The sequence below is a fragment of the Lynx canadensis genome, chromosome C1, assembly GCF_007474595.2.
Source record: "Lynx canadensis isolate LIC74 chromosome C1, mLynCan4.pri.v2, whole genome shotgun sequence".
NCBI classification, from domain to species: Eukaryota; Metazoa; Chordata; class Mammalia; order Carnivora; family Felidae; genus Lynx; species Lynx canadensis.
The window spans coordinates 15143273-15160942 of NC_044310.1; the positions used below are offsets into that span (position 1 = coordinate 15143273).

At 37.1% G+C, this 17670-nt stretch overlaps 1 protein-coding gene across 15 annotated transcripts in view; it reads right to left on the bottom strand.

The window, feature by feature from the left end:
* The window catches only part of EIF4G3 (eukaryotic translation initiation factor 4 gamma 3), a 317793-nt gene that overhangs the window by 152947 nt on the left and 147176 nt on the right, over window positions 1-17670 (bottom strand). For 9 of the 15 annotated variants that reach the window (XM_030323566.1, XM_030323558.1, XM_030323563.1 and 6 more), the window contains 3 exons: window positions 6838-6933; window positions 5321-5434; window positions 1692-1724 (listed from right to left, as the gene is read on the bottom strand). In XM_030323566.1, coding sequence (XP_030179426.1) covers window positions 1692-1724; window positions 5321-5434; window positions 6838-6933 — 243 coding nt within the window. The remainder of the gene's footprint in view (window positions 1-1691; window positions 1725-5320; window positions 5435-6837; window positions 6934-17670) is intronic. The other 6 variants (XM_030323567.1, XM_030323564.1, XM_030323560.1 and 3 more) reach the window with 3 other exon arrangements.

The following is a 17670-nucleotide window of genomic DNA, read 5'->3' on the forward strand; positions in this document are numbered from 1 at the left end:
CTATTGAATAGAAATAATAGAAACATTTAGCCTTATATGAAGGAGTTCAAAAATGTTTTTACTTAAACAACAGTTTCTTTCTACTCTACTTCTTGAACAGAGATATCCCAGATTTTTCTGTTAGTGGTCTTACTGGATTGATCCCTGACTAAAATTTAAGCCTGGCCTCTATGGTCCTCGACTAAACATTTTTTAAAATTAATAATCAATCTTTCTAACTTAAGAGATTATCTTTTTTTTTTAATTATAAGTAATCGTACCCTATATATTCTTGGTATGTGCTAAACATTGCTAATCAGTTTACTTGCACTCCCTCATTTACTCTTCCTATCAGTCCTAAGATGGGTATTAATACAGTGCCCCTTTCACAAATGAGAAAACAAAGGCTGAGAGCAGTGAATAACTTACCCGAAACCACTCAGTTAATAAAGAAGAGTCAAACCTAGGTCTAGCTGACACCAAATGCCAAGCTCTTCAAGTACTTTAACAATACTGTCTGTTGATACTAAAAACTACCCGAGTTTTATTTCTTCATCTAATCCAAAGAACTGCCATCCACTTCATACAATCACCTCTGAGTTCTCCTGCAAAGTGTCTTTGGAATCTCAGATTTTGCTTGGCTTTTACATCCTCTAACTTGGAAAGACTGTATTTTGAGAAACAGAGCCTTGTATTAAATCATGGGTAGACAAAGAAATCCTTTAATGAAACAATGTCCATTTACACAGTAGTAAGAATTCTAACTATGGTAACACAGGTAAACACTGGTAACTTTTCTCTTGCTTTATCAAACCATATTATATTGCATAATAATATTAAAAACAGCTACCACTTATTGACTGTTTACTTTGTGTCAGATGCCTTAGGAATCTTATCTCTAATGTAAAGGGTATTTATCCCCATTTTACATAGGAGGGAACTGAGGCTCAGAAAAAGATCTGGTTAAAACAGCTGGTTACATGATAATATGGTGGTAATAAGAACCCAGATCTGTACAACTCTAAAGTCTATGCCCTTTCTACTATAGCAGAAGAAAATGTTTCAGAACACTCTATCAAAAACTACTCGGAGGGAAAAGCCCTGCAAAAGTCTTTTTCTCCCCAAACCACCTCCTCTAGTATATTCCTGCTAAATAAATTAGTGTTAGTGGATACATTTTTGGATATTAATTTAAACAATCACTTCATTTAAAAGAACCAACAGGCTAAGGATAATGCTCTATGCAGCAAATGAATATATGTTATTGTTAACTGGATATTAGATTTCAGTTAGCAACTGAGAGTAAGTGGTTTTAGAAATACTAATGCTATTTTATACACATCAATACAAGTTACATCAGAATGTTAACAGAAAACCCTTAGAATGTTGCCTGTTCCACTCAGTTAAATGTAAACAGTACAGATACCCACAAAATCGGGGGGGGGGGGTTAATTTATCAAAAAAATGTCAGGGTTCTCTACATTCAGAGCAATTATTTTGAGGGAAAAAACTCCCATAAACAGAAGGGAATGGGTCTGTTACGCACAGAGTGCTGTGAGGTTAGTGAAGGATGAGAAGAGGACCCCACAAGGCTGCAGCTCCTGGAGAGAGCAGCGGAGCGGCCCCTGGAACGGCAGCATTCTCAGAGTCAGCAGCTACTGGCACCCCCGCCTAGTATTACGGGTGATAGTGAAGGGGCAAGGGTACAGTACCTGATGATGGGCAGGTCGAGGCCCCGCTGCAAACTGAGAAAAGGAGGGAAAACAAACACAAAAGGAAAGGCACAAAGAGTCAGAAACACCACAACAAAAACCAAAATGTCACACAATATGCCAAAAGAAAAAAACCCACGAGAAAAAAAAAAAAAACAAAAAACACAAACAGTCAAAGCTTTGCTGCAGGACAGTGACAGACAGGTACTAAGATTCAACAGGTTAACACCACTACCAGGTATAGTTTGTCATTTATCAGCTGGGAGAGAAACAGCTAAGCTGTTAGGCACGTAAGGGTATCCTTCTGATAGGAATAATTAAAAACAACAACAACAACAAAAAAAAAAAAAACCCTAAAATAAAAAGAAAGTCTGAAATACTAAGTGGTTATATTAAGACAAACATGAAAAAGTCAAGTATGCTTATGCAATTGATATAGCTGGAGGAAATGAGAAAAGCTTTTATATTACAAGAAATAGCCAGGAGGTAATTAAAATGTCCAACAGGAAATAAAGAATGTTAAAGGACTGATTTCAAATTTACTTAAGTTTAATGGGGTATCTCATACATGAAATGGAAATTTCAGTATCTTCCTTTATTTCTTAAAAAAAATTTCATTTATATATCTATAAATATATAAACATATTTATAATATATAAATATGTATTTAAATATATAAATAACTATATATATATATATATTTAAATACAATTAACTACTAAAGTTTAGTATCAGGCATACCAAAGCAAACAGCTGGTAAAGAATATCACTCTCCAACATGATTAATCAAAGTGGTACTATTATCAGTTCAAGAAGAAAAAAGAGTGAAAGAAGTCAAATCTCTCAATCACTGTTTATACACAACAGCACAACACTGTACATATGCACCTACTGCTATCTGATACTGAGAATAAAAACAAAACAGAATATAACTCCTTAGCTAAATACCGTGCTTGAACGCAGATAATATATATTCCAACACCTAATTTCCCTAACTTAGAATGAAAGAAAAAGGTCTTCCACCCATAAAATTTTACATACTAAACCTCTAAGATCAAATAATTCTTCATCAGAGCACTAACTTGCCTTCCAATGTGATTTTACTAAAAAGGACAGAGAAAACTTTTCAGGACATAGTGTCTGGACTGGCTACTAATGCATTAACTATCTAAATAATAAATATTAACCACCCTCTTTAGCAGTGAAAACAAAGTGTTTACAAAGCGGTTTTGAAAAGCAAACCACACAAGGCTTTACTTTAATACATTTAAGGAACTAAAATCTATGTCTTCAATTATTTTCTTTCCTAGACTAGAGCCATCCTTCTGTCAACTCATCACTACAGGTGAATCAGACTAAAGATTAACTAGGAAACAATCCCTCAGACTCAGAATTCAAATTACGTGCAAAAGATTTGGAATTATTTCCCCAACTGCCATTATTTCATGTAAATAATTTTCAACTACGTGCAGTGGAGCTCATGCCACAGAGTAGGAGATGGCTGAAGACTGCTCTACCAAGAATTCACCCTGGAGACTAAAACACCACCTATTATTCAAGTAATGAAATGTGTTTTAAACACATTTTGAAGTTATTCAGCATAACTTAATGAGTTCTTGATGACCTACATGATTAGACTGTGTTAGGTCAGCCATTATATTTGTGAATTATTGTAAAATCGTTTTTCAGGATGACAATGGCAGCTATACTCTTCTTGCAGAACATTTTCTCTTCACAGAAACTGAGGTCTTCTATTTTCAGTTTTCCAATTATGAAAAGAAAGCAGATCATACCTCTACTACGGACATCAAGTTTCAAGAATAGGCAATACCACCCATGTGGTATGAAAGTAGGGGGTGGAAGTGAGATGTTTCTTCATGACACTTTTGAAGACAATGGGAAAGAAGGGCCATGTTAAAAAATTAACCTGAGTACAGCAGTACCTGTCTTATCACTGTTCCACAGAAAGGTCCCGTTTCTAAGGCTCTAAAATAAAAGTTGCAACTTCATGTATTTGGAAGGTCCAGTCAAAAGATAACTTTCTATGAACAAGAGGAGTACCTTATAAAATTACACATATACTTCAAAAAAACAAAAAACAAAACAAAAACAAAACAAAACAAAAAAAAAACAACCAACACAAGTTAGTGGGAAAGTACCCTAGTCTATTTTGCACTAGTCACCATTGGCTATTGAGTTTTTCATTTGGAATGACAATAGTCTTAGTCCTGTGGGTAACTGTAAGCAACAGAACAAACTGTAGTCGCTGCTGGCTCATATTAAAAATAGACACATTCATTTCTTTCTTTTTTTTTTTCTTTTTACGAGGGGTCTTTAAGATGGTGAGGACTGTAGATATTAAAGAAAGCAGCTTTCTGTGAACTTGGATCCAATGTTAATGCCACCCACCCACCCACTCACTCACTCACTCACTCTTCTGTGCACAGTTGGCAACAGGGCATGGCCAACATAACACTGATGTATCTTTGGCACTTAGCACTACAAAACAGAAAAATAACCAGTGGATACAGGTTACTGAAAAAACCAAACTGTTACCCCTCTTCCAATTAGGCATTTAATAGCTTCACTATTTTAGAGGCTATTTAAAAATAAACTATTGTTTAAAGAGTTCCAGTACAACCAGAAAACGGGACATATAGGTAACTAATCAGTACGTTTTTGCTTTTAAACAAGAGTTTCAACAATATGAATTTAACTAAGATACCAGGCATCAAATAGAAACATGGACAAAAAGATAACCTGAAAGAGGGCAGGGGCCACTTGAAGCCACTTGGATTGCAAAGGCAGCTGTCCAGGGAAGAACAGAATAGCCTAAACTGTGCAATTGCCAATGGCCCATTAATGCAGAAATAGAATGGAGTAAGCTTTAGCTGCTCTACAAAGCCATGGGAAGGGTCCCTTCCTTAGTGCAACAGCTTACCTCTCCTCACCAGTTGGGATAGCTGTGGGATGGATGAGACTAGACTATGGCAACTTGGGATGTAAAAGGAAAATGCAATCCTGCCAAATTCCATATCCCATCTTCACCCTCCCAGCACCAACACAAATGAAATAAAGAAAACTGGACCCAAAACAACAAGCAAGAGTAGTCTTGGGTTTGCTAGTCTTGCACTTGTTTTGGGATATGTAATGGAATGTTATGTGTGTGGTTTTTAGTAATGGGGGTGGTAATGGTCACTAGCAGAGCAGATGGCAAAAATTGCATAGAGGATAGTTTCTGAAGAGTTTATGACCACAGAAAAATGGCTGACAACTACAGACAATTTCCTCTTTGATATTCAATTATAAAATGGAAAGAGGGAAAAAGAAGCGTTGAAATTTATCTTTTAAAATCAAATTTATCTGAAAGGGATATCCCTCTTTGAGTTTAAAATAAAGAAACATCTAAACCCCAAATTACTCCTGTCTAATTCCCAATCAAGAAGACCCACCCAATTTGTTATTCTTTACCCACTATGCCTGGCAGAAACTGCCATGCTAGGTTAGACTTTCAGAGAAGAAGCCATCAGAGCATTTCTGTTCATCAGCCAATAAATGGATGTGGTCAAAAATAATGAGTGCCAGAGGCACCACTGCCTGCAAGAAGTACAGTTTGTTATATTGCTTACAATGCAGTATTTTATCCAGCCTCTTCCAGCCAAGGACCTGTAAACGGGAGTCTGTTCCAAAACCTTCCTCCTCTTCCAGTTGTCTGTGCAATGTATTGGCACTGTTCTGCTGGGCTGTCAAAAAAACTGGTTTAGAGATGCAGCTCTTCAGTCAGGTTTTGCGCCAGTTCTAACCATGTAAATTTCTTTTCTTTCAATAATTATAAATGGGGGTGGGGGTGGGGGTGAACAGGGCCATAGAATTCTTTGCAGTAAGAGCTTACCATAATGTCCCATGTTTAATGACTATAAGCAGGGCCTATCTAAAATTAACCTGGTGAGATCTCAGGCCCACTCCAAGTAGTAAAGTATGCACATCCCCAAACCACTCTCAGAACACAACTTGCATCAGACATCTTGTTGATCATTTCAGCAAAAAAAGAGACAAGCAAACAGGCAACTAGGACCAAAGTCCCACCTCTTTAGAATGGTTCTTCCACCCTCTGGGGAGAACCAGGATCTAAGAACAGGTATTGGAGAAGAGGACAACAGGGAAAAGGAAGACAGAAAGAGGGTAAGAAAGAGATTATATTTTGGTGCAGTCTATGATCTCTAGTTCGTTGAGCAATCTTTCATACATTTCAACATTTCTCAGTTCATGCATAAAACCAAATGAATAGAAGCTAATGCAATGAAATACTCCAGTACTACAGGCAAAAAAAAGCAGGGGTGGGGAACCAAAAGAAGATACCTGTATTCTGAGGAAAACACAGAGCTGAGATACAAGTAGGGATGTGAGATACAATGTGAGATGTTACAGAAGCACCTTCTGGCAAAATCTAATCATGCAGGGCAGGAAACGACGTTCTAAGGAATGGACAGCTGAAGCCACTATATACTTTTGTGAAACAGAAGGATGAACCTTGAATAAATTCTCAGGCTTTGCAATATTTATTGCAATCCATGTAAAGGATGAGCAAAGAGGATGATAGCATTTTAATTTGTATGACAATTTATTTACCATCTGAAAAAACAAATACACCACTGGTGTATGTCATGCATATGTCCAAACTGTCAAATGATTAGAACTGACCTAGTGACACTGATTTAGAACTATTACTTCCCAAACCACCGGAATTTGCGTCTAATTAATGAAATTTAATTTACTTCTAAAATCACTGTGCTTTACTCTCTTTCTGAATTTTCAACAGTATAACAAATTAAGAGCTGAAATGAAGTGAACTTGAATGCAACCAGATTTTTTTTAATATCATGCCACAGGAAAGTAAAAGAAGATATAAAGCTCCATTTCTTCTTTTTCTTAATTTAAATTATTCCTTACATTAAAGGTCTGAAAATGCAATGCTAACCGATAATAGTAATATTATGATGATAATGATTAATAACAATAATAAAATAAATTGGCTTTGGAACAAATATCTAAAAATGAGAAAAAAAATTAGCCAAAGGAACCCAAGCTATTAAAAACACAAACTTAGATGGAAAATATTATCTAGAACAAGCTTCTGCTTACTTACCGGAGAACGGGTTTGAGGTTGTGAATTCATTGTCTGAGGGGCTTGAGGGTATACCAACGTGGTTGGACCTGCATTCTGTCCAGAGGGATATGGGGTCTGTCAAAAAATGGCAGTAACAATATCATATTTTGAATATATATGGCATGGTAACTCAAATTATTAAAAAGAAATTGACAGATGTATTCATTAGTGTGGTTTCTATCTGTACCACAATATGGAGCAATTCACGATCAGAGCAGCATCTGCGACAGGTTACCTAAAATCTGATAAGGAGACATCTGCAAACCAATGACTAGGTACAATTATTTGATAACTGAAATACAAAGAGCGCTCACTATCAATTCATCTATTTCTGAAATGGACAGATCATGCCACAACCAAAATCAAACATGGCTGAAAGAAATTGTTACTGCTGTGATGAGCTTTCCAAAATACCCCACAAGCAAAGAAAACCATTGAGGAAGACATCCCAGAACAAATTAGCAGTTCACGAGGTTAACTGTTATGTTATTATGTTATTGCTGTTCTCTTCCACTGCTTACACCTTAATCCTTTTATAGGACCTTTTTTTTATTTATTTTTTTTTTAAATTTTTTTTTCAACGTTTATTTATTTTTGGGACAGAGAGAGACAGAGCATGAACGGGGGAGGGGCAGAGAGAGAGGGAGACACAGAATCGGAAACAGGCTCCAGGCTCTGAGCCATCAGCCCAGAGCCTGACGCGGGGCTCGAACTCACAGACCGCGAGATCGTGACCTGGCTGAAGTCGGACGCTCAACCGACTGCGCCACCCAGGCGCCCCTCTTTTTTTTATTTTTACATAAAAATCTACAGAAAGTTGGAAAAAAGCGTGACTTAAGTGGTTATATTTACTAACTTACCACAAGTCTTCTGAAAAAGGAATATAAACGTTTTATTATAAACCCATGTTAAATGCTACAGACTAATATTCTACGTGCTACTGACTTCAGAAAAAAAACAATACGTGTAACATGTTTAAAATGAAATACTAGCAAAAGCAATGGACACAGGACCTGAATTCAAATACTAACAACTGCCACTTACTTGGGCAAGTAACTTACCTCTCCCATGAATGTAAAAAGAAATAACACACCTACCTCATAAGGAAGTTGCTAAGATTAAATGAGGTAACGTCACTTTTATTATATGGTCATTCACGTGTTATCACCATGGTGCCAATTTTACACGTGAAATCAAGGATCAGAAAATTCTAGTGTTGGGGCGCCTGGGTGGCTCAGTTGGTTAAGCATCCAACTCTTGCTTTCAATTCAGGTCATGATCCCAGGGTCATAGGATCGAGCCCCATATCATACTCTTTGCTGACAGCATGGAGCCTGTTTGGGATTCTCTCTCTCTCTCTCTCTCTCTCTCTCTCTCTCTCTCTCTCTGCTCCTCCCCTCTTCATATGTACTCTCTCTCAAAATAAAAGAAATAAACTCAAAAAAAGAAAGAAAGGAAGAAAGAAAGAAAGAAAGAAAGAAAGAAAGAAAGAAAGAAAGGAATTTCGAGTGTGTTATCCAAGGTAAATAAGTAAATGATACCTCTAGAAAGTATTCTAACTTTGCTTTAAAAGAGAATTCTACAATTTTTGGCATCTGCTGACCTTTCAGTGAAAGTTTAGCTGGGATTAACAATTTAAAGCAACTGGCTGAAGGGCCCCTCCCTGGCTGGCTATATCAGTGGAGCATGTGTCTCTTGATCTCAGAGTCATGAGATCAAGCCCCACATTGGGGAGTAGAGATCATATAAAAAAATAAAATCTTTGAAAAGTTCATCATAACTTTCAAATAATGAAAACGCAACATCAATGGGAAAAAAAAACAATTTTTTACTGGACGAAGAGGATAGTTTGCAATCTTCCAATATGGTAACCTAATTATACCCATCTCTATAACTGACATTAAGGTTCCAGATCAGGTTAATTTCCCTTTTCACTATAGTTCTACTCAATCTGGCCACAAATTGAAAATTATGACTGCGAGTACCTCACATCTATCAAATAGGTGATAATTGCATCAGATATGACCCAAGAGTTATCCATGGTTTCTCATCAAAGATAATTTTTAGCACCGTTTCAAACACTAAGTTTACATATGTACGTTTCATACTCAAACTCTGGAAGGCTGGAGTAAATTTAACGTAAAGTTAATGTAAAGTCAACGTAAAGTTAACTTACGTAAAATTTAACGTAAAGTTAAATTTAAAGTTAACTTTCTAATTCAAGTTTACAGTTTCAATTTAAGAGTGGTGAATGGATTTCTTACTAACTCTGGCTGCACTCAAATTTGAAAACTATTTCATCAAGTTCAATTACAACATTTGGATACAGTTGTAAAATACAACATCAATTTCATTCTTTATCAAATTAAAGAAAGTGACCAAGTGTTAAGAAATTCATATTCTCAGTGGTAAGGCTTATTGGTTTTAGGAAATCTTTTTTTTTTTTTTAAAGTTTTTTTTTTTTTTCAACGTTTTTTATTTATTTTTGGGACAGAGAGAGACAGAGCATGAACGGGGGAGGGGCAGAGAGAGAGGGAGACACAGAATCGGAAACAGGCTCCAGGCTCCGAGCCATCAGCCCAGAGCCTGATGCGGGGCTCGAACTCACGGACAGCAAGATCGTGACCTGGCTGAAGTCGGATGCTTAACCGACTGCGCCACCCAGGCGCCCCGGTTTTAGGAAATCTTGACACTTTATTCTCAACAAGTTAGTTGGTGTTGGTTGAAGCATAAGCTTCCGACTATCAAGATTCTAAATACAACATTGAGATGTATGACTTATAAAAACATAAAGAAATGTTCTCTCCTTCTATACTTCAAAAAGTTGGGTGAGAATTTCGTCCTCTCACAGCTAGAGTAATACAGAAAGGAAGAACAGCCCATTTTCCTTTCCACAGAGGATGCTGAAAATTTGCATCCTGGCCATTTTTGACCTTATTCAAAATTTTCACAAATATCTCCAACACTGGAGCCATCTAAGACAACACACCTACAATTAACTGAAAAAGCAGCATGTGAATTACCATTCAGGCACAAGTTCTTTCATTCGTTAATAGCACTACTCCTGGCAACACAAATTGCTGGTTCCCTGTCAATACTGGGATTGTATCATTGCTCTTAAAATGATTATTAATAAAAGAATTTCTTTTCCTTTAGCTTGAAATTGCTCTTTTAAACAGACAAACACATAATCAAGTTCTTCTTCTACTCAAATTGTATGTATGCCAAGAGCAGATTCATATTCTACAAATGTTCATGTAAATGCAAAGCACACATAACATCTGATGACAGCCACACACAGAAGCGATTCCTCTTTCACTATGTCCGCCATTGTGCCGTTAGCAGTATGTGATTTTACTAGAGGCACTGATAAAGGAAGTTTGGCAACTGCTCACTTGGCTTTCTCTCAGAGGGTTATTTCACTCTTTATGCCTGGTTTTACAAATTTCCTAGGAATGATATAACTAACTCGTACCTGGTGCTGCTGTGAAGGACGCAGCTGTGAAGGCTGCTGCTGTGCTTTTTATCTCTTTTCTGCATTTCTAATGACACAATTCAACAATTTTACTGATCAAGTCATTCTGGAATAACCTGTTTAATTTACTACTATACTTTCTTGAAAAACAACACAAATATTTGAATAGGAACATTCTATAAACAAGTTTCATGGTATCAAATGAAGAGAGAACTCAGGACGGATCAGTGGAATATCATTTGAGTGGTTGTCACTGGTTTTTCATCTCCTTTCTCTTGTAATACCTTCAAAGGTATCACAAAGACTTACTTCTCCAAGGATATATACATGAATAATTTATATTGAAGCTGCTATCAGTTCACTGTCCAAGTTTACTTGCATTCTCACTTTCATTACTTTTATGTTTCTTCTTTTTTTATTCTTTAATGTTTTTATTTATTTACTTACTTATTTTTTGAGAGAGAGATAGAGTGAGTGGGGAAGGGGCAGAGAGAGGGAGGCACAGAATGGGAAGCAGGCTCCAGGCTCTGTGCTGTCAGCCACAGAGCCTGATGCAGGGCCCGAACTCAAGAGCCAGGAGATCATGACCTGAGCTGAAGTCAGCTGGTCATCCGACTGAGCCACCCAGGGACCCCTTCATTACTTTTATGTTTCAAAGTACACTGATCCCTTTATATTAACTTAGGGAACTAAGAACACAACAGAAACAATTAGCAAAAGATGTTAACTGACTGTTAACAGAATGCCAGTAAAGACAAGCCAATCAAAATAGTCTTTGTGCTTCAAACATAACCTTTAAGTCCATAATAACTATTTAAGAAACAGTGATGTGGATAATTAAAGATAAAAATCTGAGAGTAAATTCCATTACAAGACAGGACACACTAACACAGCATCATAGGATAAGATGTGATCATTTTTTAAATATAAGTATGTAAAAAACAAGGATTTTTCATTTTTGCCACATATGGCAATGAACTTAAGCCAAGAAAAAGAATTAAAACAAAACATTTATAGCTCTTACTATGTTTTAGGCACTATTCTGAGCACTTCACATGTAACTCTGAGATGAAAGGTTATTCCTCCTAACACTCCTCCTTCACCTGAAACAAATTCTGACATAAAGCCTAATAAATTCAATACTGTGCATGTGTGTGCGTGCACATGTAAATCTGATTGAAAAAGTTGCCACAACCTTCCAAAGGGCTATTAGATAATACCAAATTTTATTTAAAATTTTCTTTAATTTTAGAGATAGAACGCAAGTGGGATAAAGGGCAGAAGGAGAGAGAGAGAGATGGAGAGAGAGAGAGAGAGAGAGAGAGAGAGAGAGAGAGAGAGAGAGAGGGAGACAGTGATAGCGACAGAGACAGAGATAGAGACAGCGACAGAGAGAGAGAGAATACCTTAACCAGGCTCCACGCTCAGGATGGAGCCCAACGCAGAGCTCGATTTCAAGACTCTGGGATCATGACCTGAGCTGAAATCAAGAGTCAGATGCTCAACCAACCGAGCCACCCAAATGCCCCTGAAATTATTTTAATTTTATTCCAGTATAGTTAACACACAGTGTTATATTAGTTTTAGGTGTACAATATAGTTGATTCAAGAATCCTATATATTACTCAGTGCTCATCATGATCTATTCTTCATCTTTTTCCTCCTCTCTCACCCATCTCCCCCCCCCCCACACCAACCTCCCCTCTGGTAACCTCTGTTCTCTACAGTAAAGAGTTGGGGATTTTTGCTTTGTCTTTTTTCTTTCTTTTTCCCTTTGTTTCTTAAATTCCACATGAATTCTTGTCTTTCTCTGACTTATTTCACTATTCATTCTGCTAACTCCACTAGTGTTGTTGCAAATGACAAGATGTCATTCTTTTTATGGCTAAATAATACTCCACTACACATATACACCACATCTTCTTTATCCATTCATCCATCAATGGACGCTTGGGCTATTTCCAGAATTTGGCTATTATAAATAATGCTGAGGGGCACCTGGGTGGCAAAGCGTCTGACTTCGGCTCAGGTCACGACCCCACAGTTCTTGAGTTTGAGCCCTGCGGCAGGCTTCTGTGCTGACAGCTCCGAAACTGGAGACTGCTTTGGATTCTGTGTCTCTCTCTGCCCCTAACCCACTCACAAACTCGCTCTCTCTCAAAAATAAACAAACGTTAAAAACAGTAATGCTGCAACAAACCTAAGTGTGCCTATATATACTTTTAGAAAGAAGGAAAAAGATAATCCCAAGCAGTACAGAGCCCAATGCGGGGCTCAATCCCAGGAACCAAGAGATCATGACCCAAGCTGAAATCAAAAGTCAGAGGCTTAACTGATTGAGCCACCCAGGCATCCTCTTACCACATTTTAAATAAGCTTATCCGTTTGACACACAGTTCCATTTCAAGGAAAAGATATATTCATAAGGGCAAAAAAAAAGTGGGGGGGAACATGCTAAATTTCTATGTTTTTCTAAGGAATAAGTTAAGTATGTTATAGTCAGTAATGAGAGAATATAAATGCAGCCTACTTATATAGTTATGTTTGATATATAAAATAGAACATGTTCATAAATGTATAAAGATAAGATGTCTTCCCAAGCAAACTTAGTTTAGCATCAGCTGCTTCTGAGGAATGGGAGTTGGAAGGAAAGTACAGGATAAAACCTGTGGTTTTATTTTATATAATTCTGTATTACCTGTTTTTCGTTTTTCAAGAATCAAAAGAATTGATTACTTTTATAATAATTACATCATGAAAATAACCTCTATCCTTCACATTCCTCTTCACATCCTCTTCACAGAAAAAAACAAAGCAAAGCGGAAAATACAGTAGGAATTCTGTATTTTGAAAGTTCTATATATTTTTGGAACGCAAAATGTCGTCTCATAAATCACAATTAAAACTAAGGCAACAATATTTATTGAAATCTAGCACAAAGGAGTCACTATATATAGCTATGGGCTATGTACATAAATGAGGGTGAGGATATATTGTTGCGGGCTTTTTAACCTTCAAGAACTTCCCAATTTAACCAATAAAAGATAGAGATATAAAACAATTTATTCAGCCATAGGCTATAATCTTTTACACTCATTAAAAAAGATATAGAGCGGGGCACCTGGGTGGCTCTTAAGTCGGTTAAGTTGGTGGCTTAAGTCGGTTAAGCGGCCGACTTCGGCTCAGGTCATGATCTCGTGGTCCGTGAGTTTGAGCCCCGCGTCGGGCTCTGTGCTGACAGCTCAGACCTGGAGCCTGTTTCAGATACTGTGTCTCCCTCTCTCTCTGACCCTCCCCCATTCATGCTCTGTCTCTCTGTCTCAAAAATAAATAAACGTTAAAAAAAATTAAAAAAAAAAAAAAGATATAGAGCAACGTTTAATGATATGGAATGAATGGTACCAAGAATGTTGAAAGTAGCACACATATGGATAGAAGGTACTGGTAGCATTTCAAATCAGTAGGAAAATGCCCAGAATTACTTAATAAATTGTGTGGGAAAAGATGAATATATACCGTCAGCTCATAGCACCAAAAAAATTCCATATTAATTTAAAATGTTGGAACGTAGGGGCTCCTGGGTGGCTCAGTCAGTTGGGTCTCCGATTTCAGCTCAGGTCATGATCTCGCAGTTTGTGGGTTCAGGCCCCATGTAGGGCTCTTCCCTGACAGCTCAGAACCTGGAACCTGTTTCGGATTCTGTGTCTCCTTTTCTCTCTCTCCCTCTCTCTCTGCCCCTCCCCCACTTGTGCTCGTGCTCTTTCACTCTCTCTCTCCTCTCTCAAAATTAAATAATTTTTTAAAAATAGAAGTAAAAAATAAAATGTTGGAATGTAAAATATTAAACTATAAAAGTGCTAGAGACAAATCTTTTTGTATCATTCAGAGCTGGGAATACTTTTTAAAATCTGAATAAAAAGACTACCTACAGCTACACCAAGAATTTACTTAAAACAGACAATTGTTGGGACGCCTGAGTGGCTCAGTTGGTTAAGCGCCCAACTTCGGCTCAGGCCACAATCTCCCATCTCACGAGTTCAAGTCGCGCACCGGGCTCTGTGCTGACAGCTCAGAACCCGGAGCCTGCCTCGGATTCTGTGTGTCCCTCTCTCTCTCTCAAAAATAAATGAACACTAAAAACATTTTAATGAATAAAATAAACGTACAGCAATGCTAATTATATGCACACTGTACAGAAGATCCATAGGACTTTTTCATCTTGCAAAACTGGAACTCTATAACCACTACTTCCATTTAAGTGTTATACACATTTAGTCACTTAGAATTTAAACTTAAATAGCCAGATATGACTAGTTGATACCATACTGCACAACACAGGTGTAGAAAGCTGTTAATTCCAAAATCTTACTCTTCTCGTGTCTAACGTCGTAGCTTTACAAACGTCCATAACTCTGTTTTCACAGAAGTGAAATAACATCCAACAAACAAGAACACAATATAAAACGCTGGAAAAAGAAGAAGAGACCCATACACAGTCTTAAGCATATTACTGGTTTTCCTCAGCTAAATAAAGGCTGAAGTTCTTTGCCACAGATTCTCAGGGTGGACTGCTGATCCCTGGGCATCCCTGAGACCTTAATTAGAGGGTCCGTGAGGTAAAAACCTTTCCTCATATTAATGCTAAGGTATTATTAGCCTGTGCTAATGACACAGAAAAGCAAGGTGAGTAAAACTACTGGTGTGTTAGTAAACATCAAGGAAAATTGCAATCTTGCTCTCTTCACTCCCACATTCACTATGCACTCATTTAAAGAAATAAAGTCAGTACTTAATGTCATTTACAAGAACGGAAAAGTTATGAATTTTTATTTTCAGATTTATAAATTCACATGGAGTTTGAAAAATACAGAAAGTTTCCCTACACATGCTCTTTACCTAGTTTTCTGTAATAGCAACAAATACCTACAGTACAACAAATCTATAAAAATGGCATTGGAATAACCCGTCAACCTTCTTCATAATTCACCACTTTTTTGTACTTACACATTTTTTTGTGTGTATTTAGTTCTTGGTAATTTTGCCACACGTATAGATTTGTGTCACCACCACTACAGACACAATACAGGAAAGTTCTTTACAAAGATCCCTCAGACTGCCCCATAGTAGCCACAGGCACACTCTTGTCTTCTTCCTTCTTCCTTCACCTCTCATGCACCTAACTCACAGTAACCACAAATCTATTCTCCATCTCTATAATCTGGTCATGTAAAGATGTTAGAAAACTGGAACCATATGATAAAAAAGCTTCAGCACATGTCATTATAATACTTGGTGTGACTAAACAAGATGAGAAATAAAGCACTTCCAGAGCATACCAAAGTAAGATGGTTCTATTAAGAAACGGCACTTACTCTACCGCTTGCGTTACAAGCTGAACTACACGCAACGCCATCTTACTTGAAAGAACAAATAACAGACAAGTATGCTTGTGAAGACTCTGGTACGTGGCAGACAGTTTATTAAAAATGAACAAAATGAGTCTGTTACATCAAGGAAAATGAAAAGGATTTGTTACCAATAATAAAGTTAAAGTCAAGAAATAAAAATTAGACTACTGAAAATATGTATCTGTCACCATGAGCTTGGCGCCTCCCAATGTGTAAGACTTTATGAGGAGAATGTGATTTTTTAGACTGTCTAATACAAATTATGTGTATAACTCAGTGAAGCAATATTTTTCAAATGACCAATATGTGATGTTACAAAATCATATAATACTAAATAATTAATTCAAGTTCAAGACAGACCAGCAGGTTTTAACATACCAGAGTACCAAAAGTTCAGTAATATGGATTCAGATTCAACAATGTAACTAATGTTTAAGAAATTACCATTTACTGAGTTTAACACAGCATCAAAGGATTATCACACATTTCTGAAAAAACTTGCATAAAATGTCTCCCTTTCCCAACTACACACCTGTGTAAGACTGTATTTTCTTTATACTTCAGCTAATATATTGCAACAAGTAGAGCGCAGAACCACATGAGATTCCACCTCACTTCTTTTTTTTTCCTTGAAAACAATATTTTATTTTATTTTCAATATATGAAGTTTATTGTCAAATTGGTTTCCATACAACACCCAGTGCTCATCCCAAAAGGTGCCCTCCTCAATACCCATCACCCACCCTCCCCTCCCTCCCACCCCCCATCAACCCTCAGTTTGTTCTCAGTTTTTAACAGTCTCTTATGCTTTGGCTCTCTTCCACTCTACCCTCTTTTTTTTCTTTTTCCCTTCCCCCCCCCATCCATGAGTTTCTGTTAAGTTTCTCAGGATCCACATAAGAGTGAAACCATATGGTATCTGTCTTTCTCTGTATGGCTTATTTCACTTAGTGTCACACTCTCCAGTTCCATCCATGTTGCTACAAAGGGCCATATTTCATTCTTTCTCATTGCCACATAGTACTCCATTGTGTATATAAACCACAATTTTTTTATCCATTCATCAGTTGATGGACATTTAGGCTCTTTCCATAACTTGGCTACTGTTGAGAGTGCTGCTATAAACATTAGGGTACAAGTGCCCCTATGCATCGGTACTCCTGTATCCCTTGGGTAAATTCCTAGCAGTGCTATTGCTGGGTCATAGGGTAGGTCTATTTTTAATTTTTTGAGGAACCTCGACACTGTTTTCCAGAGTGGCTGCACCAATTTGCATTCCCACCAACAGTGCAAGAGGGTTCCCGTTTCTCCACATCCTCTCCAGCATCTATAGTCTCCTGATTTGTTCATTCTGGCCACTCTGACTGGTGTGAGGTGATATCTGAGTGTGGTTTTGATTTGTATTTCCCTGATGAGGAGCGACGTTAAGCATCTTTTCATGTGCCTGTTGGCCATCCGGATGTCTTCCTTAGAGAAGTGTCTATTCATGTTTTCTGCCCATTTCTTCACTGGGTTATTTGTTTTTCGGGTGGAGATTCCACCTCACTTCTATTAAGCCAGGTATTACAAAGATTTGCAAAACTGTAAATAATACAACTTTTCTCATCAATATTTTTGTCTTAGAAAATATTTGCACATAAAAACATATTATTGATCTCCACAATAAGTGAACTTTATTTTTATGTTAAAGTAAATACTTTTAAACTCCTCAGTTTTAACTCCTAACATTGCAAATATTAATAGATGAAACATGAAAAAAATACTGCAAATCCCAAAGAGTTATTTAAGAGTATAAAGAGGCCCTGAACCAAAACATTTGAAAACACTGACCTAGATTAAGGCTAAAGTTATTACCTGGCAATCAAAAAGAATGAAATTTTGCCATTTGCAACTACGTGGATGGTACTAGAGGGTATTATGCTAAGTGAA